Below are 24,141 nucleotides of genomic sequence, written 5' to 3' on the forward strand. Positions count from 1 at the left end.
ATAATTTTTTGTTTAAAAAGGAAAAAAAAACATTTAATAATTCTTTTATTCAAGAATATTGGGATTCAATGAAACCAAGTTTCAATAAAAATTTTAATATTCAAGAATTAAAAAAAAACAAACTATTAATTAAATTTTTAATAAACTTTTTAATAAAACAATTTCAAACATTCTTTATATAGATTGAAAATATTTATTAAATCGATTTATTGTATATTCTGGAATTTATAATATCTGATAAATTGCATAAAAAAAAAAATCTCAAATATATGAAAATATATTCTCAATTTTAGAATAATTTTGGATTTTTGAATTTAAAAAAAAATGGAATGTAAATGAATAAAAAAAAAATTCTCCTCTCTCGATTGTCCATCTTGATTTTGAATTACACAGTAAACGTAATTAAATTGGGCTTCCTTTGTGTCGGATATAATCTACGATTAGAATGAAATGTATGTATGTATGCTTGGGATACCCAATGAGTAAGATTGTGTTTCTAATTTGGCACACATTCCCGTTTGAAAGTGCATCAAAGTGAGACGAGTATTTCAGTTTAGATATATATCTTCTAATTAAAAGTTTTAAAGCAATTTCGATTTATATACCTCTCTTTCTCTCTCTCTCTCTCAATAAGTTCATTTTTCTCGGTTGAATTAAATTAATTATATCATCGTAATTAAGCTCGCAAAAATCTCGTGTCATTTTTTATCACTTTTAATACAAAAAAAAAAAAAAATAAAAAAAAAGTATTATTAATAAATAAATTTCATGTATAAAAATAATAATTAAATTTCTAAATGTAATTTAATTATACTAATACTGTTAGGCATGTTAATAAAAAAAAATTTTTATTCAAAATTTACGAATCTAATCAAAAATATTATTTTTACAAATATAAAAATCTTTTTTAATGCTAATTATTTTTGTGAAATACTTTTTGAATACAATAGTATATTAATTACCATAATATGTTGATAATAATTATCAATGTATTAATATACATATGTAAAAAAAAGATATTATAATTTTATGACCATTTATATGCGGGAAAGTGAAACTCTATTCATATCAATTTTTAAGCAGATAATTTCAGTTTTAAACAATCATTCACCGCCTCCACGGTTAGAATCTATGTTCATTTAGTTCAATTTAGAATCCATTTAGTTTAAAACAAAAATTTTCGTATTTCCCATTTTTTTTTTTTTGCTTATAGTGAAAAATTTATTTTCCAATTATTGGCTAATCTTTAATTTTTCGAAAATTATTCTCATATTAAGAACATTAGGTATAATAATAATTATTAATTATTAATTATTAATTTCTTAATTATTAATTATTATTTATTAATTATTAATTATTAATAAAATAATAAACAAATTATTATAAATAAATAAATAATAAATTAAAAAATATTATTTTTTTATTATATAAGAGTTAAAATTATAATCTTCGATCTAGAATATCGTTTCTTTTTAGTGTATTAATAATAATATTAAAATATACATATATAATGGAATAATTTTTTTTTCATTTTAGAAAAATTAGGTATATTTAAAAATTGTATTAATTTTGAAAAAAATTATATATAAGAATACAAGAATATTTCTGTGACACAATAGTACTGTGCAAAGTGCCAAAAATAACTCCCCGAGCTTCACCACCTGCGTTTAACAAGAATTTTTTAATTTTTTGCATTAAAATATTACACGTCGCTTTATTCATATTTTTTTATTTTTCAAAAAAAAAATTATATAAATGAGAAAACATTGAAAAAATATATTCTATATAATTTACGAATTTTTTTATTCCTACTGTTGAAAAAAGTATCTTTAAATTATATATATAAATTTTTTATTTTTATAAATTGTATTTTTATTACTTTTTTTTTTTTAATTTTATTTATTCCTTTGCTATTTTTTTATTTTTAATTATCGTTTTTTCATTCAGGTGTAATAAAAATTTTAAGAACTCACCGGCTCTTTTTTTTTGTCATACATCTAAAAAAACACTTGCAATTATCATTTTTCCATCTCTATAAAGAAAAATCATTTGTCTTTTTCTTTACCGAAATGCATTATGCAATTCCACGTGATTATATGTACACATACACAAGTACACTTTTTTGTTGTCACTTCAATTTGAAACACATATATTGGCAAAAAATTTTCAATATTATTGAGTAGATTTGTTTAGGAAAAAAAAAGAAATATATATATTTTTTTTCATGAAAGACAAAAAAAAAAATTCTATTATTTAATATTATTTATAAGATTAATTTTTAAAAAAAGGAAATTTTTTTTTATACACGTGTGGAGGTAATTTATATATATATATGTATTTATACTCAAAAAAAAAGAAGGAAAATTTAACTCAAAACATACACCGCAAAGATTCAAGTCGAACTGTGTCAGCCGGCAGAAAACGACCCTTGACATCGCGCCTCGCGATTCTCTATAGTCACGTGATATACACCACGTGAAGTTATTCCTCAATTCTCATTGGTTTACATTTAAAGAGCTGCGCTCAGAATTGTATCCAGTAAATTTCAAATCATCATCGTAATCCTAAAATTTTTGATTTCAATAAATAAAAAAAAAAATGAAATAAAAAAACAAAAATTAACAGCTATTGAAAAATTTTATTTATTTATTACAAAAATAAACGAAAAAAGGCAATTTATTAATACTGAAGAATTAAATTAAATTAAATTAAATTAAATACCTAATTATAATTAATTAATTATTATAATAATAATTTAATTTTTAATTAGTCTAATTATTTGCTATAAGAAATTTTATAATATAAATTTGTATCCAGGAAAAAAATTATGTTTATTTTTTTCCTGCAGTCATTCCATTATTATTATTATTATTAATATTATTTATTTATTTATTTAGTAATGTACATAGATTTACAAAATTAAAAATGCCCTTTCGCATATTATATTGTTATTATATTATTTTTATTATTATTAATATTATTTTAATAAATAAATAAATTATTTCTATTATTATTAATAATATTATTATTGATATTATTATTAATAATTGATTTAAGTTATTAAAAATAAAATAATACAATTGCAAAGTCAATATTTTTTTTCAATACACAGAAAATTATAAGGTATTAAAATAAATTGCAACGCTTATTATTTTAATCCAATTTTGCTTATTTTATTTTTTTTTTTTTATTTGCAAAAATATCAAAAATACCAAAATGGATTAAAATAATTAAAATTGGATTAAAATAATAAGCGTTGCAGCTTATTTTCATGCCTTTTAATTTTCTGTGTATTTAATATTTATTTAATTTAAATTTTATTTATTTAATTTATTTTTATATAAAATAATATTATTATACTAGTGTTATTTTTTTTTTTAATTAACATTTAAATTATATTAAAAGAACTTCCTTTTCTTATTCATACTAATTTTCTTTTTTTCTCCCCAGAAAGTTTTTAAAAGGAACAATACTTAGATATAATATGTATATGTATTGCCCATTTATTAACACGCGAGGGCAAAAAAAAAAAAAAATGAGAAGAAATAAACCATAAAAGGAAACCGTAAAAGGGGTGAATATAATCCTCTTTATCACGACCTGTTTGGAATAAGTATTTCTTCTATGTATATACTTGACACAAATAATATCACTCTTTTGCTAAACTGAACTTTTTTTTTTCTTTTTTTTGTTTTGAAAAAATTAGTTATTGATTTTTAAATTAAATTAAATTTCAGTATTTAAATTAATTTAAATAAAAATTAAATTGAAAAAAAAATTAATATTATAAATTACATGAAAATAAAAATTTATCTGTAACAACGAAAGGTTTCACTAGAATAGCAAAATTTCGAATTGTTTTAGTTAAATATTTTCCTATTTTTAGTGAAATTTTTTGCTGTTCAAGAAAAAAAATTTTTTCCTTATACATAAATAAATAAATTAAATAAATAATTTTTATAAATAAAAAAAATATTATTGATTATATGGAAAAAAGCAATTTTTCTAAAATTGATACATGATAGAAAAGAAGGTATCGAGCAACACTTTGGCATACGATAGGGATAGAAGATAACGAGAAGGAGGTTCTTTGAGGACAAGTGGTTTTTCACAGTCGAGCATCGAGGGTTTGGATATAATATAGAGGTCAGCTGACTTAGCTATCACTGGTCCGAAACAATGGCAATATTCGCATGTCACCTTTATGATTTGCACTTTTAAAGGACAAGGATATCACACTTTTATGTACATAAATGTGTGTATGTACATACGGCTTTTTTTTTCTTTTTTTTCACATTATCAAAAACATTCAAATATTTTTATAAATAATTTCTTTAATTACAAATATTAATTTATTATATATATATATATATAGCTTAAGTCTGACTATAATACACTTTTACTACTAATGGTAAAAATAAAAATTATTTTTTAAAATAATTTTATAAATTTTTGTCTGACTACAAATGTATTTTACTACTGATTGTGAAAATGGTAATTTAAAAAATTTGGCTATTTTCTACTATTGTCGTTTTTTTTACTGATTCAAGAATATTTTGTCTTACTAATATTGAAAATAAAAGAGAATTTAAAAATGTCTGACGAAAATCAAACCTTTACTACTGACAAATTTTTTTTGTGTGACAAAACTTGTCCTTCTTTACAAATATTAGAAACAAAAGAAAATTTAAAAATGTCTAGCTAAAATTAACCTCTACTACTGATACACGTGAATATTTTGAAAATTTCAGTCTGACTAAAATTGACATTTACTACTAATTATAAAATTACCAAACAAAACAGTTTTTTGTCTAACGAAAATTGATTTTTTTCTGTCAGCAAAAAATGTAACTTTCCGTCAGAGTAGTCATTTTTTTAAAATTTCTATTATCAGTAGTGAAAGTCAATTTCAGTCAGACAGAAATTTATCAAAATTGATTTTTTAAATAAATTTAATTAAAATAATTAAATTTCATTATTTAATTATTAAATTTTTGATAGGAATTTTTTTCTATTAGTAAAAAGTGTCAAATTCTGTCAGACAGATTTTTTTTTACAATTTTATTATCAGTAGTAAAAGTCAATTTCAATCAGACATATCATTATTAAAATGGTCTTTTTACTAAATATCATTAAAATAATTAATGATAAATGTCTGTCTAAACTGAATTTGACTTTTACTACTGATAATAAAATTGCAAAAAATATTTTGCATTCTGGTCTGACGAAAAATGACATTTTCTACTAATAGAAAAAAATTCCTATCAGTATATTGTAAAATGTCCTTTTGTCACTTTAAGAATCGAAAATTTTCACACAACCTTCTCAACATTTCACAGCGGCCTTCACAATAAAGTCTCTCATTTATTCCATTTGAATTGAAATTCAGCCGACAGAAGGGTCAATATTACCGTTTGTGCCAAGGGTCAACATCTTTGGAAATTGTCCAAATTCACATATTATTCGCGTTCCAATGCAGAAATTCACTGTCTTGCGGGTGTTGCACTCTGGCAAGTGCATTTAAAAACGGGTTAAGTGCATAAATTTTTTTTTTTTTGTTATTTTTATTTACAAATATATGTTTTACAATTTGTTTGTTTGCGGAGAATTTGCTTAAGTAAATAAATAAATACAAGTAGGGGAAGAACCCTATTACCATCTTTAAATCATTTACCGAAATAGAAAAATCGACAAAAAAATTCAATTTTTCATAGGCGGACTATTTTATTGTAATTTCTTGCACAAAATACACCTAAAAGTGTAGAAAAAAATTGACAGCCCGATCCGAGTAGAGGAACACCAATTTTATCACCAAAAACGCATCCAAAAGCATAAAAAACGTTCCAAAAAAATTCAATTTTTCTTAGGCAGAAGATTTTATTGCAATTTCTTGCACAAAATACACCTAAAAGTGTAGAAAAAAATTGACAGCCCGATCCGAGTAGAGGAACACCAATTTTATCACCAAAAACGCATCCAAAAGCATAAAAAACGTTCCAAAAAAATTCAATTTTTCTTAGGCAGAAGATTTTATTGCAATTTCTTGCACAAAATACACCTAAAAGTGTAGAAAAAAATTGACAGCCCGATCCGAGTAGAGGAACACCAATTTTATCACCAAAAACGCATCCAAAAGCATAAAAAACGTTCCAAAAAAATTCAATTTTTCTTAGGCAGAAGATTTTATTGCAATTTCTTGCACAAAATACACATAAAGTGTAGAAAAAAATTGACAGCCCGATCTGAGTAGAGGAACACCAATTTTATGACCAAAAACGCATCCAAAAGCAAAAAAACTTACCAAAAAATTTCAATTTTTCTTAGGCAGAAGATTTTATTGCATATTCTGGCACAAAATACACCTAAAAGTGTAGAAAAAAATTGACAGCCCGATCCGAGTAGAGGAACACCAATTTTATGACCAAAAACGCATCCAAAAGCAAAAAAACTTACCAAAAAATTTCAATTTTTCTTAGGCAGAAGATTTTATTGCATATTCTGGCACAAAATACACCTAAAAGTGTAGAAAAAAATTGACAGCCCGATCCGAGTAGAGGAACACCAATTTTATGACCAAAAACGCATCCAAAAGCATAAAAAACGTTCCAAAAAAATTCAATTTTTCTTAGGCAGAAGATTTTATTGCAATTTCTTGCACAAAATACACCTAAAAGTGTAGAAAAAAATTGACAGCCCGATCCGAGTAGAGGAACACCAATTTTATGACCAAAAACGCATCCAAAAGCAAAAAAACTTACCAAAAAAATTCAATTTTTCTTAGGCAGAAGATTTTATTGCATATTCTGGCACAAAATACACCTAAAAGTGTAGAAAAAATTGACAGCCCGATCCGAGTAGAGGAACACCAATTTTATGACCAAAAACGCATCCAAAAGCAAAAAAACTTACCAAAAAATTTCAATTTTTCTTAGGCAGAAGATTTTATTGCATATTCTGGCACAAAATACACCTAAAAGTGTAGAAAAAAATTGACAGCCCGATCCGAGTAGAGGAACACCAATTTTATGACCATTAAAACGTTTTTGGTCAAAAAAAATTTTCAAAAAAATTCAATTTATCTTAGGCGGACTATTTTATTGCAATTTCTTGCACAAAATACACCTAAAAGTGTAGAAAAAAATTGACAGCCCGATCCGAGTAGAGGAACACCAATTTTATGACCAAAAACGCATCCAAAAGCAAAAAAACTTACCAAAAAAATTCAATTTTTCTTAGGCAGAAAATTTTATTGCATTTTCTGGCACAAAATACACCTAAAAGTGTAGAAAAAAATTGACAGCCCGATCCGAGTAGAGGAACACCAATTTTATGACCAAAAACGCATCCAAAAGCAAAAAAACTTTCCAAAAAAATTCAATTTTTCTTAGGCGGACTATTTTATTGTAATTTCTTGCACAAAATACACCTAAAAGTGTAGAAAAAAATTGACAGCCCGATCCGAGTAGAGGAACACCAATTTTATGACCAAAAACGCATCCAAAAGCAAAAAAACTTACCAAAAAATTTCAATTTTTCTTAGGCAGAAGATTTTATTGCATATTCTGGCACAAAATACACCTAAAAGTGTAGAAAAAAATTGACAGCCCGATCCGAGTAGAGGAACACCAATTTTATGACCAAAAACGCATCCAAAAGCATAAAAAACGTTCCAAAAAAATTCAATTTTTCTTAGGCAGAAGATTTTATTGCAATTTCTTGCACAAAATACACATAAAAGTGTAGAAAAAAATTGACAGCCCGATCCGAGTAGAGGAACACCAATTTTATGACCAAAAACGCATCCAAAAGCAAAAAAACTTACCAAAAAATTTCAATTTTTCTTAGGCAGAAGATTTTATTGCATATTCTGGCACAAAATACACCTAAAAGTGTAGAAAAAAATTGACAGCCCGATCCGAGTAGAGGAACACCAATTTTATGACCAAAAACGCATCCAAAAGCATAAAAAACGTTCCAAAAAAATTCAATTTTTCTTAGGCAGAAGATTTTATTGCATATTCTGGCACAAAATACACCTAAAAGTGTAGAAAAAAATTGACAGCCCGATCCGAGTAGAGGAACACCAATTTTATGACCAAAAACGCATCCAAAAGCATAAAAAACGTTCCAAAAAAATTCAATTTTTCTTAGGCAGAAGATTTTATTGCAATTTCTTGCACAAAATACACATAAAAGTGTAGAAAAAAATTGACAGCCCGATCCGAGTAGAGGAACACCAATTTTATGACCAAAAACGCATCCAAAAGCAAAAAAACTTACCAAAAAATTTCAATTTTTCTTAGGCAGAAGATTTTATTGCATATTCTGGCACAAAATACACCTAAAAGTGTAGAAAAAAATTGACAGCCCGATCCGAGTAGAGGAACACCAATTTTATGACCAAAAACGCATCCAAAAGCAAAAAAACTTACCAAAAAATTTCAATTTTTCTTAGGCAGAAGATTTTATTGCATATTCTGGCACAAAATACACCTAAAAGTGTAGAAAAAAATTGACAGCCCGATCCGAGTAGAGGAACACCAATTTTATGACCAAAAACGCATCCAAAAGCAAAAAAACTTACCAAAAAATTTCAATTTTTCTTAGGCAGAAGATTTTATTGCATATTCTGGCACAAAATACACCTAAAAGTGTAGAAAAAAATTGACAGCCCGATCCGAGTAGAGGAACACCAATTTTATGACCAAAAACGCATCCAAAAGCAAAAAAACTTTCCAAAAAAATTCAATTTTTCTTAGGCGGACTATTTTATTGTAATTTCTTGCACAAAATACACCTAAAAGTGTAGAAAAAAATTGACAGCCCGATCCGAGTAGAGGAACACCAATTTTATGACCAAAAACGCATCCAAAAGCATAAAAAACGTTCCAAAAAAATTCAATTTTTCTTAGGCAGAAGATTTTATTGCAATTTCTTGCACAAAATACACATAAAAGTGTAGAAAAAAATTGACAGCCCGATCCGAGTAGAGGAACACCAATTTTATGACCAAAAACGCATCCAAAAGCAAAAAAACTTACCAAAAAATTTCAATTTTTCTTAGGCAGAAGATTTTATTGCATATTCTGGCACAAAATACACCTAAAAGTGTAGAAAAAAATTGACAGCCCGATCCGAGTAGAGGAACACCAATTTTATGACCAAAAACGCATCCAAAAGCAAAAAAACTTACCAAAAAATTTCAATTTTTCTTAGGCAGAAGATTTTATTGCATATTCTGGCACAAAATACACCTAAAAGTGTAGAAAAAAATTGACAGCCCGATCCGTGTAGAGGAACACCAATTTTACGACCAAAAACGCATCCAAAAGCAAAAAAACTTACCAAAAAATTTCAATTTTTCTTAGGCAGAAGATTTTATTGCATATTCTGGCACAAAATACACCTAAAAGTGTAGAAAAAAATTGACAGCCCGATCCGAGTAGAGGAACACCAATTTTATGACCATTAAAACGTTTTTGGTCAAAAAAAATTTTCAAAAAAATTCAATTTTTCTTAGGCGGACTATTTTATTGCAATTTCTTGCACAAAATACACCTAAAAGTGTAGAAAAAAATTGACAGCCCGATCCGAGTAGAGGAACACCAATTTTATGACCAAAAACGCATCCAAAAGCATAAAAAACGTTCCAAAAAAATTCAATTTTTCTTAGGCAGAAGATTTTATTGCAATTTCTTGCACAAAATACACATAAAAGTGTAGAAAAAAATTGACAGCCCGATCCGAGTAGAGGAACACCAATTTTATGACCAAAAACGCATCCAAAAGCATAAAAAACGTTCCAAAAAAATTCAATTTTTCTTAGGCAGAAGATTTTATTGCAATTTCTTGCACAAAATACACATAAAAGTGTAGAAAAAAATTGACAGCCCGATCCGAGTAGAGGAACACCAATTTTATGACCAAAAACGCATCCAAAAGCAAAAAAACTTACCAAAAAATTTCAATTTTTCTTAGGCAGAAGATTTTATTGCATATTCTGGCACAAAATACACCTAAAAGTGTAGAAAAAAATTGACAGCCCGATCCGAGTAGAGGAACACCAATTTTATGACCAAAAACGCATCCAAAAGCATAAAAAACGTTCCAAAAAAATTCAATTTTTCTTAGGCAGAAGATTTTATTGCAATTTCTTGCACAAAATACACATAAAAGTGTAGAAAAAAATTGACAGCCCGATCCGAGTAGAGGAACACCAATTTTATGACCAAAAACGCATCCAAAAGCAAAAAAACTTTCCAAAAAAATTCAATTTTTCTTAGGCGTACTATTTTATTGTAATTTCTTGCACAAAATACACCTAAAAGTGTAGAAAAAAATTGACAGCCCGATCCGAGTAGAGGAACACCAATTTTATGACCAAAAACGCATCCAAAAGCAAAAAAACTTACCAAAAAATTTCAATTTTTCTTAGGCAGAAGATTTTATTGCATATTCTGGCACAAAATACACCTAAAAGTGTAGAAAAAAATTGACAGCCCGATCCGAGTAGAGGAACACCAATTTTATGACCAAAAACGCATCCAAAAGCATAAAAAACGTTCCAAAAAAATTCAATTTTTCTTAGGCAGAAGATTTTATTGCAATTTCTTGCACAAAATACACATAAAAGTGTAGAAAAAAATTGACAGCCCGATCCGAGTAGAGGAACACCAATTTTATGACCAAAAACGCATCCAAAAGCAAAAAAACTTACCAAAAAATTTCAATTTTTCTTAGGCAGAAGATTTTATTGCATATTCTGGCACAAAATACACCTAAAAGTGTAGAAAAAAATTGACAGCCCGATCCGAGTAGAGGAACACCAATTTTATGACCAAAAACGCATCCAAAAGCAAAAAAACTTACCAAAAAATTTCAATTTTTCTTAGGCAGAAGATTTTATTGCATATTCTGGCACAAAATACACCTAAAAGTGTAGAAAAAAATTGACAGCCCGATCCGAGTAGAGGAACACCAATTTTATGACCAAAAACGCATCCAAAAGCATAAAAAACGTTCCAAAAAAATTCAATTTTTCTTAGGCAGAAGATTTTATTGCAATTTCTTGCACAAAATACACATAAAGTGTAGAAAAAAATTGACAGCCCGATCCGTGTAGAGGAACACCAATTTTATGACCAAAAACGCATCCAAAAGCAAAAAAACTTACCAAAAAATTTCAATTTTTCTTAGGCAGAAGATTTTATTGCATATTCTGGCACAAAATACACCTAAAAGTGTAGAAAAAAATTGACAGCCCGATCCGAGTAGAGGAACACCAATTTTATGACCAAAAACGCATCCAAAAGCAAAAAAACTTACCAAAAAATTTCAATTTTTCTTAGGCAGAAGATTTTATTGCATATTCTGGCACAAAATACACCTAAAAGTGTAGAAAAAAATTGACAGCCCGATCCGAGTAGAGGAACACCAATTTTATGACCATTAAAACGTTTTTGGTCAAAAAAAATTTTCAAAAAAATTCAATTTTTCTTAGGCGGACTATTTTATTGCAATTTCTTGCACAAAATACACCTAAAAGTGTAGAAAAAAATTGACAGCCCGATCCGAGTAGAGGAACACCAATTTTATGACCAAAAACGCATCCAAAAGCAAAAAAACTTACCAAAAAAATTCAATTTTTCTTAGGCAGAAAATTTTATTGCATTTTCTGGCACAAAATACACCTAAAAGTGTAGAAAAAAATTGACAGCCCGATCCGAGTAGAGGAACACCAATTTTATGACCAAAAACGCATCCAAAAGCAAAAAAACTTTCCAAAAAAATTCAATTTTTCTTAGGCGTACTATTTTATTGTAATTTCTTGCACAAAATACACCTAAAAGTGTAGAAAAAAATTGACAGCCCGATCCGAGTAGAGGAACACCAATTTTATGACCAAAAACGCATCCAAAAGCAAAAAAACTTACCAAAAAATTTCAATTTTTCTTAGGCAGAAGATTTTATTGCATATTCTGGCACAAAATACACCTAAAAGTGTAGAAAAAAATTGACAGCCCGATCCGAGTAGAGGAACACCAATTTTATGACCAAAAACGCATCCAAAAGCATAAAAAACGTTCCAAAAAAATTCAATTTTTCTTAGGCAGAAGATTTTATTGCAATTTCTTGCACAAAATACACATAAAAGTGTAGAAAAAAATTGACAGCCCGATCCGAGTAGAGGAACACCAATTTTATGACCAAAAACGCATCCAAAAGCAAAAAAACTTACCAAAAAATTTCAATTTTTCTTAGGCAGAAGATTTTATTGCATATTCTGGCACAAAATACACCTAAAAGTGTAGAAAAAAATTGACAGCCCGATCCGAGTAGAGGAACACCAATTTTATGACCAAAAACGCATCCAAAAGCAAAAAAACTTACCAAAAAATTTCAATTTTTCTTAGGCAGAAGATTTTATTGCATATTCTGGCACAAAATACACCTAAAAGTGTAGAAAAAAATTGACAGCCCGATCCGAGTAGAGGAACACCAATTTTATGACCAAAAACGCATCCAAAAGCATAAAAAACGTTCCAAAAAAATTCAATTTTTCTTAGGCAGAAGATTTTATTGCATATTCTGGCACAAAATACACCTAAAAGTGTAGAAAAAAATTGACAGCCCGATCCGAGTAGAGGAACACCAATTTTATGACCAAAAACGCATCCAAAAGCATAAAAAACGTTCCAAAAAATTTCAATTTTTCTTAGGCAGAAGATTTTATTGCATATTCTGGCACAAAATACACCTAAAAGTGTAGAAAAAAATTGACAGCCCGATCCGAGTAGAGGAACACCAATTTTATGACCAAAAACGCATCCAAAAGCAAAAAAACTTACCAAAAAATTTCAATTTTTCTTAGGCAGAAGATTTTATTGCATATTCTGGCACAAAATACACCTAAAAGTGTAGAAAAAAATTGACAGCCCGATCCGAGTAGAGGAACACCAATTTTATGACCAAAAACGCATCCAAAAGCATAAAAAACGTTCCAAAAAAATTCAATTTTTCTTAGGCAGAAGATTTTATTGCAATTTCTTGCACAAAATACACATAAAAGTGTAGAAAAAAATTGACAGCCCGATCCGAGTAGAGGAACACCAATTTTATGACCAAAAACGCATCCAAAAGCAAAAAAACTTACCAAAAAATTTCAATTTTTCTTAGGCAGAAGATTTTATTGCATATTCTGGCACAAAATACACCTAAAAGTGTAGAAAAAAATTGACAGCCCGATCCGAGTAGAGGAACACCAATTTTATGACCAAAAACGCATCCAAAAGCATAAAAAACGTTCCAAAAAAATTCAATTTTTCTTAGGCAGAAGATTTTATTGCATATTCTGGCACAAAATACACCTAAAAGTGTAGAAAAAAATTGACAGCCCGATCCGAGTAGAGGAACACCAATTTTATGACCAAAAACGCATCCAAAAGCATAAAAAACGTTCCAAAAAAATTCAATTTTTCTTAGGCAGAAGATTTTATTGCAATTTCTTGCACAAAATACACATAAAAGTGTAGAAAAAAATTGACAGCCCGATCCGAGTAGAGGAACACCAATTTTATGACCAAAAACGCATCCAAAAGCAAAAAAACTTACCAAAAAATTTCAATTTTTCTTAGGCAGAAGATTTTATTGCATATTCTGGCACAAAATACACCTAAAAGTGTAGAAAAAAATTGACAGCCCGATCCGAGTAGAGGAACACCAATTTTATGACCAAAAACGCATCCAAAAGCAAAAAAACTTACCAAAAAATTTCAATTTTTCTTAGGCAGAAGATTTTATTGCATATTCTGGCACAAAATACACCTAAAAGTGTAGAAAAAAATTGACAGCCCGATCCGAGTAGAGGAACACCAATTTTATGACCAAAAACGCATCCAAAAGCATAAAAAACGTTCCAAAAAAATTCAATTTTTCTTAGGCAGAAGATTTTATTGCAATTTCTTGCACAAAATACACATAAAAGTGTAGAAAAAAATTGACAGCCCGATCCGAGTAGAGGAACACCAATTTTATGACCAAAAACGCATCCAAAAGCAAAAAAACTTACCAAAAAATTTCAATTTTTCTTAGGCAGAAGATTTTATTGCATATTCTGGCACAAAATACACCTAAAAGTGTAGAAAAAAATTGACAGCCCGATCCGAGTAGAGGAACACCAATTTTATGACCATTAAAACGTTTTTGGTCAAAAAAAATTTTCAAAAAAATTCAATTTTTCTTAGGCGGACTATTTTATTGCAATTTCTTGCACAAAATACACCTAAAAGTGTAGAAAAAAATTGACAGCCCGATCCGAGTAGAGGAACACCAATTTTATGACCAAAAACGCATCCAAAAGCAAAAAAACTTACCAAAAAAATTCAATTTTTCTTAGGCAGAAAATTTTATTGCATATTCTGGCACAAAATACACCTAAAAGTGTAGAAAAAAATTGACATCCCGATCCGAGTAGAGGAAGACCCCTATTAGCACCATGAAAGCTATTACAGATTTTTGAAAACATTTTAAAAAATATCTTATTTTTAATATGGAATTTCTATATTTATTTTGTGTGTATGCATAAAATTTAAAAAAAAAAAAAAAAAGTTCAATTCATCTTGAAGAAGAAAATCTTAAAGCTTTTTGAGAGTTCATAAAATATACGTGTCTTTTGAAGACTGAAAAAGGCTTCATATACTTTTTGAATGTGTGAATGTAAACATCACTCTTATTAGAAAAGAAAATCCTCAATGCTTCTCTGCCTTTTTTTAAAAAAAATACTCGTAATATAAACTATGTATTTAAAAATGTTCTTTCCGTGCACATTGCATTTTTTTTTTAAATTACATTCATTCTTTAATAAAAAAAACAACTACTTTATACATTTAAAAATTAAAGAATACATTATTAATTTCAGAATGTATTAAAAAAATTTGTTTTTAATTTAAATAAAATACACTTCTTTTAAAAATTATTAATTACACAATTTATAATTCGAATGCCACCAGTGAATTACATATATATACACAAAAAAGAAAGAAAAAAAAAACATTTGAAATTATAAAAAGCTACTCTTTGTTAATTGGATGCATTTACATAATTATATTCATTCATATAAAACAAACTTTACTGAAAGTGTTATTCAATTAATTTTCTTTTTCTTTTAAATAAAATATTTTTCAAAATGATATTTATAAATAAATAATATTAAATAATAAAATTAATAATTTTATTATTATTTATATTATTAATAATAATATTTTATTAATTAAATATTTATTTACATTTAATAATTTTTAATTTTTTAAAAATTTATTTTAGTTATTATTATAATTATTATTAAAAAAACAAAACGAAAGCTAAAAAATTACCTTGGGCAATTTTTTCCAGAATGCAATTTTTGCACATATATATATAAATTGTAAACAACCACTTTAAAGAATTAAAAAAAAACCTCAGTGAATTATATAATACCTTCTGTGATATCTATGTGAAAAAAAAATTATTTTTAAAAAACAATTTTTTTTACAATAAAAGGTATTTGAAGGGGGTGCAAGGGGATGAATTTTACATCACACATATATACTAAAAGGCCGTTTCAGCTTGATGCTTTCATATCGATCTGTGATACCTCGTGTTTTTCACATTATTATTTTCTTTAAATCAAAAAAAAAAAAAAAAAGAAGAAGAAGAAAAACGAATTCACTTACTTCCTTTCTGGAGAGTCCGATGCCGGATTCTCCAATTTTTCCTCGTTATCCATTTGAATTAGATAATTAAATTTTGATTTTCAATTAGATTATTTTCACTCACGGTCTTGATGAAAAAATACATTTTGGCGTGAGTTGAAAATTCCGTGTGTATTACTAAAGAACTATGCTTGGAGAGTCGACATAAACTACCCCCGTCGTATAACTAGAGAGACTCCTCCCTCTGTTGTACATACGCTGCCATCTCTTGATATTTCCATTAACTAAGAAAAACAAAATTTTCCATTAAAAATTCAAAAAATAAAAAAAAAATTGTCAAAATTTTATCTATTTTATATTGTATTTTTTTCAAATATAACATTTCAAATTTTGTTGAAATATAAGAGAAAATTATTTTACCTGACAGAAAATTTTTTTTTATATTAGTAGAAAATGCCATTTTTTGTCAGAGTGCAAAATTTTTTTTTGCCAATTTTATTATCAGTAGTAAATTTAATTTCAGTTAGACTAATTATTTTAATGAAATTTAGTAAAAGACAAATAATTTTGATAATGGTCTGTCTGGCTGAAATTGACTTTCACTACTGATAATAAAAATGTAAAAAAAATTCTGTCTGACGGAAATTCACATTTTCTACTAGAAAAAAAATCCGTGTAAGAAATTTCATAATTAATAAATAAAATTTAATTATTTCAATTAATAATGTATCAAACAAAAAATTTAATAAATTTCTGTCTGGATAAAATTGACTTTCTATACTGATAATAAAAATTCCAAAAAAATTTCTACTCTGACAGAAAAAAATCAATTTTCGTCAGAGAAAAAACAAAAAAACATTTATTATTCAAAATCGGTTTCCGAATTATTTTATTTTTTTAATTCTTTTATTTTTAAAATCTTGTAATTTTTGTTCATAAGTGGTAAAAGTGTTTTAATCAGACCGAGTATTATTATTTATGAAACAAAAAAATATCAACAAAACCTGGGGATGTGTATAAAAAATTCCATTTTTTTTTTTTTTTTTTTTTAATAAGTAATGTGTAATTCGAAGTATTACAGATTTTTTTTCTTTCATCCTCTTTTTTTTGTTACAATTCTATAGCTTATAACTTACACATATGTTTTTTTGCAAGATGTTATTATTTTTTTGTTTTGGTGCAAAGATATTTTTTTTCGGAGCAGATATTATTAATTTTATAATATATATATATAAAGACGTGTGAGTATAATTGTTATTATTGTTAATTGCATCAAATGGGACATTTTTGCCCTTTGTACTTGGAAGAGAATTTACAAGTATTGAAGATAAAAAAAAAATCCTTTTTCGTTATCAGACAATACCAGGAATATATTATTCGCACAATTGCAATTTTTTTTTTTTTTTTTTTTTTTTAAATATTTTCCCCTTTTTACACTATTTTCTATAATTAAATAAAAGCATTATTGTATACTGTTTATTAACACCCTTTTTTTTCAATATCCCACACAATGTGATTGAATTAAAAATATTTTTTTCGTTCAATGAAAAGAAAACTGTCTTTTATACAAATATTGACAGTATTTTTATTTTTTTTTTTTATACCTATTTTTTTTCTTTTATTTGGAAATGTGAATATATTAAAAAATTAACTACAAAATTCCAATATAAAAAAAAAAAAAATTCAAAAATGATTTTATAAAAAAAATTTATTTATTTAAAAAAAGAACTACTTTTGCAAATTTTTTTTTTATCTTACATTATAATAAATTCGTAAAAACATTTATTTGATTTATATTTAAAATTGAATACAAAATAATAATATAAAAAAATGTTCTTTATCGACAAAAAATTTAATTCCTTTTGTGATTATTTTTTAAAAATGGTTCCTTAACAGATTGTTATTTTTAAAATTTTAAATTTGAGTTTGATTTTACATTCATAAAAATTTTTCTGTTTAAAACATGATCATGCTTTGATCGTTCAATAATAGAAATAAAAATAATAATAAAAAAAAAAATAATAATAATAATAATAATAATAATAATAAAAATAATAATAATAATAATAATAATAATAATAAAAGTAGGAATATTTAACCTGGTTTACAGCCAGTCTTGAATTCAGTCCTCGTAAATATTGGTAAAAACATTTACAAATTGTTTTTTTTTTTAAATATAGTTTTTTTTTTTTCAAAAGTTGAAAGAATGCAAGTCTAAAAGACGTACTTTCATTATTTTTTTTTAAAAAATCTGTATTTTTTTATCATTGAGTTTGAATTACGTTATCTAGGGAAATTGACTTCCTTTTTAAATTACACACTATTACTCCATTCTGCGCGGATATGGTCATAAAATCGAGCAAGACTTGTTTTTTTTTTTAAATAGTATTCGCCGTTACAATTGTGGTAACTTTAGTTACAACATAGTTACACTATAGTAACATTAGTTACATTTTTTTTTTTTTTTTAGTAATAAAATGGTAATACATAATAATTTTGTAATATACAATTAAAAATATCTTTGGTACTTGTGTCAATACTTGATTAGATTTTTTTCTCCCATCATATTACTTTATATATCTTGACATAAGTGATTTGCAAATTTTACAAATTCACAATTTTTTTTTTTTTTTTTTTTTTTTTTTTAATTTAAATTACAATAATCGCGTTTATTCGTCGACTACAATTTTTTTTTTTACGGCAGTTGTGACGAAATATATTTTAATAGATATATATTTATATAAATTCTATTATGTTTACACTTTCGAGCACTTATGTACATTTTTTTTTTTTTGCAAATTTTCATATTTTTTTTTCTTCTCTTTTTTTTGACTAACATTAATCTCACAATTTTTCTTTTTTTTTTCTTTTTTTTTTGCAGTTTTCTTAATTTCTATTACTGACTTATATATTTATAATAACTTACTCAGGTAATAACAGAGAAAACAAGATGCTAAACATCTGTGAAATTTACAACGTGCGATTAAACATCTCTTTTGCATTTTCTTTGCCTTTTTTATTTTATATGTGCTTTTCATTTTGTGAAATAAATTTGTGAAAAAATTCTGATTTAGTCGCCATGTTGATTTAATTTTTTTTTTTTTTAATTTTGTTACCGGTTTTTGTAATTTATTATGTAAAAAAAAAAGTAAATTATAAAAATATAGACACTGATTTTAATAAAAATTATTTGAAATAAATAATAATTCTTTAATTAAATTAATTTTAAAAAAATTACATTATTTTCTCTATCAGTGTACTTTAGGAATAATAAATTTATTATAATATTAATAATAATAATAATAATAATAATAATAATAATAATTATTATTATTATTATTATTATTATTAAATTATTGTCAATAATAATGTTATTATAATTTCCAAGAATTTTTTTCTCCAACAAGAAAATAATTATAATGTAATGGATCGAAATTTGTTTTTTTTTTAATTACGATTGATTTATTGATTGTCATGGAACAGTGCATAATCTTAGAGAAAATAATAATAAATGAAAGAAAAAAAATTATTTGTAAGAATATTTATATATGAATATTGCAGTAATAGCAGCGAAAATGGAAATAACAGATTCGAATTTCTACCTCATGGTATCAAAATTCCAATTCCTTGCATATAATAGTCATGGATTTTGCATTGCTCTTTTTTCGTCAAAATCAACAACTGATTGCGCAGTACTCTAAATTAAATAATAATAATAATAAAAATAAAAAAAAAAACCTTCAAAATTTTCTTTCGGCGACAATATATTTTTTTTTTTCTTTTTACTTACTGCATTTTGCTTTTAACTTCTAATACAGCAGCCACGTTGCTTTGGTAATCATGCTGCTAATAAGTTTTTTATATTTTTTGGGGTATTCACTTCGTTTAGATGTTTCGTTGTGTAACGCAGTGCATTTAAAAGACCCTCACTTTTACAAGGCGGTTGGTCCTTTAATAATTTTACACAGCCTTTCACCTTAAAATAATTAAAAAAATTTTGTTATTATATTTTTGTAAATATTTTCTAAAATTATTTTTTTAAAATTCTTTTTAAAAACAATTTTTAACTTTTTATTAATTATTTTTGAATATTGTTTCCTCTATTTTTAACAATTTCCCTTCCTTAATATTTTAATTTTTATATTTTTTTTTTTGAGAATATTAAAATTTTTTTTTTTTTAAAAAAAAAGGTAAAATAAAAGAATTGGAGAAAAAAAAATTTTTTCTGATATATTTTTTGTATTTCATATTGAGAAATATTGTATATGATTTAAAATGCACTTACGTCAACATTTGATCCCTTAACAAATGCTCCTTGGGGATGAACATGATCATACAAAATGACAAGTCCAACCATCACCCTCAGAACAAAGAGTTGCGTTTCCTCACGTTGAAATTGAGCCAATAAGTTACTGTGAAAATAGAAAAAAAAAATTGTCACAAAATTATTTAAAAATAATTTTTAATTTTCAAATTCGTATCATTTTTCGTATCATTCTATTATCATTTAATGAACAATAAAAATTTTATTTTTTATGTTAATAAATGCTAATAGAATTAATAGAAATTAAAGATTGAATTTTTTTATTAATTAATTAAAAAAAAAAAATTACAGAAAAAATTTTTAAAAAAAATTATTCATACTCACGGATTTTCTAGCATTCTAAGACACACTTTGGCCATTGTACCCAATGTTTCAGTAATATTCTCTCTCGGTATGTCGTTGTTCTTGAAAAAAAAATTCTTTGTAAATTAACGATAATAATAATAATTATTATTATTTATTTTATTATTATTTATTTATTTTTACTTTTTCTATAAAAATTATTAATTATTAAATTTTTTTTATTAAATTTATGAAATAATATTTTTCTGATTATTGGCTGAAAAATTATTTTGTTTAAATAAATAAAATAAAAAATATTTTATAATAAAAAAATAAAATAAATAATTATGATTGAAATATTTTTTGTTATATTTTACCATCATTAGAAAAGCAATTGTTGCATGACTGAGAACTCGTAGCATTGGTGTTGCGTGTGCATAAAATAATGACATACGATTTGCTAATTCATTGCCAACAACAAGATCTTTCTCAGTGCTACCCTGATGTGACAATGATGCCCTCGTTAATGTTCTTCGATAATAACTAAAATCATTTTGTATTGCTGGCGTTTTCATTTTGTGTTCATCGAATTTTAATACAAATTCCAAAATTTCAGCAAGCTGCTTAACAAGTGCTTGTTGAGTTTCTAAATGTTGAGTTGGTGACATATTACCCGAACAAAGTTGACCCAAAATTTTTGGAACAACACCCTCTGTAAAATTTCATTTAAATTATAATAATTATTTTTAATAATAATTTTATTAATATTATTTCGTTTATTAATAAATAAAAAAATAAATTATTTTAATTTCCATTTATTTTAATTTTCTATTTATTTTTTAATTTTTTTTTCAATAAAAATTGTTGTATCAAATAATTATTTTTGATACAAATAAATATTCTTAAATAAATATTATTAAAATAAAATTATTCTATTTTTTTTTTTTAGTTTTTTTTGGGGCAAATAAATATACATACCAAGTTCGAGGGAAAATTCGTAAAATCTTTTGAGTTTCGCTACCAATGGTGCTACTGTTAGATAAGCCTTTCGTTGACATTCTTCAGTTGGTGCCGAAATGGCTTCTCTTATTTCCTTTCCAGCTCCTTTATAACATTGAATGTCTTCTAAAATTGATTCGGAATTTTTTAAAACTCTTTGCACCGTTTCAAAGATTTCTCTCTCGTTTTCCGATGGTTGAGCATCTAAAAATATTTCAATATTCATTGATTTTTGGAAAAAACAGAAACAGAAAATAATTGAAAAAAAAGAATAAAATAAAAATAAGATAAAAATAAAATAAATATAAATAAATATACCTAAATAAATATAAATATAAATAAATATAAATAAATATAAATAAATAAATATAAATATAAATAAATTAAAAATTGAGTTAAAATTTTTTTTCAAAACAAAAAACTCACTTTCAAAATCTAAGAAGACATCGTATTTTTGCGGAGTGCAGCAAGTCGATTCATCCCGAGCCAAAAGACTGAGAAGTTTGCCCATTTTTTTTTCTTTTTGTATTCTTTTTTCTTTTCAATATGAAAATTCCTCAGCAACAGGATTAAATCACATGACAAAAAGTATCTGTAATAAAAATTTTAAATGGTAATTTTTTTTTCTATTTGATTAAAAAGAAAAGTAAAAAAACGTGTGCACGTGAAAAATTCGCAATTATTTTTTCATTGAAATATTAACACAATGAAGTTTTATAATTTCAAAACGTGTTCACGAATTAAAATCAAAAAATAATAATAATAATAATCTCTCGCTCACTCTGTATATAGATAATAAAAGACAAGGTTTCACCTTGATTATAAATATAAAAATACGATAAAATAATTAGCACGATAATGATTCGATTATCAATTTTTGTATATAAATATATATATGTATTATAATAATTATTATAATTAATATATATATATATATAATATTATTTATATTTATTATATAATATAATAATAATTACTATTTTTATATAATAGTTATTATTATTATATAATATATAATTGTTATTTTGTTATAATAATTAATTATAATATTTAAAAGGCAATAATTATAATATAATAAAAATTATAATTGAAATATATATTCTAGTAATCAAAAGGTAAAAAATTTAATATTTTTGGAGATTTATTTTTTTTATAACAAAATATATTAAAATATATATAAGATGAAGGAAGTTGGGTCGTGGTTTCGCGACTCAAGCTCGAGATAGAGTAGAGTTGCTTGGCCAATGGAATTCGATGTACCGCGAGGCCAGAGTGGCTAAACCTATATATTCACGTGTGGTATATGGTGAAGAGTCAATTCCAGGCGAACGACAATTATATATACATGTATATATAAGCATATATAGTCATGCTCACATACCATTAAATTCATGCGTGCAAATGAAGAGACTGAAGAGCATGTCCAACGGATTAATGTCGTATCTGTATATATTATGTATATAAATCGCGAACTTAATTCTATGAATTTAGTTTTAATTTTTTATACTCGAAAATAATTGTGGACACCAAAAAAAAAATTAAATTAGATAATTTTTTTTTACTTATTTTTCAAATTTACAATTTTCTACATTCTCTATTATTTTAATTATTATATTAATTTAATTTTTAAATTTAAAAATTTAACTTTTAATTTCATTAAATATATAAAGTTAATTTTATATATTTTGAAAAAATAATACTCGCAGTATTGATAAAGTATTATATTTTTACATTTTTTTTTCATTTATTTTTCATTGTGAAGTTGGTCTTTTATTTTGTTGAAAGAATGCCAAAGATATTCTTTTCTGAAGACAATGAAAAATATTTACAATAGTAAAGGAAATCAATTTATTTTTTTTTATTTTTTTTATTATTACCCTCTCAAACTTAAAAAAAAACTAATAACGAATATAAATTAGATGGTTAAAAAAAATTGTAACAAAATTTGAAAAATAAAAATATAAAAAAATTATCGACACAGAAATCTACTTTGCCGACTGATGGTTGTTTTTTAAAATGAACGTACAAAAATTACCGACATAGATATCTACCTTAACGACTGATGGTTAAACATTCTAGAATTTTCTCCGAAAATTTTTATTATCAGTCGGCAAGGTAGATTTCTGTATCGGTATTTTTATATTTCTATTTTTCAAAAACTGTTTTACCATCAGTCGGTAAGGTAGATTTCTATGTTGGATATTTTTTATATTTTTTCAAAAATTCTACTATCTTGTTAATTTTTTAACCATCTAATTTATATTCGCTATTAGTTTTTTTTAAGTTTGAGGGGGTAAAAAAATTGTAAAACTTTGTAATAAGTACCAATGGAGAAAATAATAAAAAAAATAATATAATAAAAAAAAAATAAAATAAAATAATATGTAAATAAAAATTATTATTATTATTTGTAATTATTTATATTTATTTAATTATGTGATAAATAATTGAAATTGAATTTTATATATTTGAACAAAAATACTTAAAAGTCAGTAAATTGAAAAATTGTTTGAAATATATATATATATATATATATATATATATATATATTTCGAGCTATCGCGATGGAAAATTTATCAATTATTTAATTTCAATATATAATGAAATAGTACAGTAGTGTGCAACAAATCTAAAAATGTAGATTCTACTACTGCGGAAAATTGAGTGTCATTGAACTCACAATAATGTTAGATTACTCGATTTAATGAAATTAATACAGTATTCGAAAGTCTTCAAATAAAAGGGGATTTGATATACTTTGTAAGGTTTCTATTTGGAACCCTTTGACGTTTTTATACTCTTTATTTATTACGCCTTCAAAATAATTCGGATCTCAAATTACCTAAT

The 24,141-nt window shown here is 25.2% G+C and overlaps 1 protein-coding gene across 5 annotated transcripts in view; it reads right to left on the minus strand.

Moving 5' to 3' along the window:
- Positions 1–15,822: 15,822 nt before the first annotated feature.
- LOC127288737 (CYFIP-related Rac1 interactor B) overlaps positions 15,823–24,141 on the minus strand; it is a 93,725-nt gene continuing 85,406 nt past the window's right edge. For 3 of the 5 annotated variants that reach the window (XM_051316395.1, XM_051316377.1, XM_051316387.1), the window contains 6 exons: positions 21,721–21,886; positions 21,274–21,498; positions 20,673–21,007; positions 20,338–20,417; positions 19,975–20,101; positions 19,080–19,665 (listed from right to left, as the gene is read on the minus strand). In XM_051316395.1, coding sequence (XP_051172352.1) covers positions 19,528–19,665; positions 19,975–20,101; positions 20,338–20,417; positions 20,673–21,007; positions 21,274–21,498; positions 21,721–21,805 — 990 coding nt within the window. In that variant the 5' untranslated portion in view covers positions 21,806–21,886 and the 3' untranslated portion in view covers positions 19,080–19,527. Of the gene's footprint in view, positions 15,974–19,079; positions 19,666–19,974; positions 20,102–20,337; positions 20,418–20,672; positions 21,008–21,273; positions 21,499–21,720; positions 21,887–24,141 lie in introns of those variants that run through there. The other 2 variants (XM_051316384.1, XM_051316391.1) reach the window with 2 other exon arrangements.

This window comes from Leptopilina boulardi, unplaced genomic scaffold (assembly GCF_019393585.1).
Source record: "Leptopilina boulardi isolate dan_hultmark-lab unplaced genomic scaffold, ZJU_Lbou_2.1 LbouV2_123, whole genome shotgun sequence".
Taxonomy (NCBI): domain Eukaryota; kingdom Metazoa; phylum Arthropoda; class Insecta; order Hymenoptera; family Figitidae; genus Leptopilina; species Leptopilina boulardi.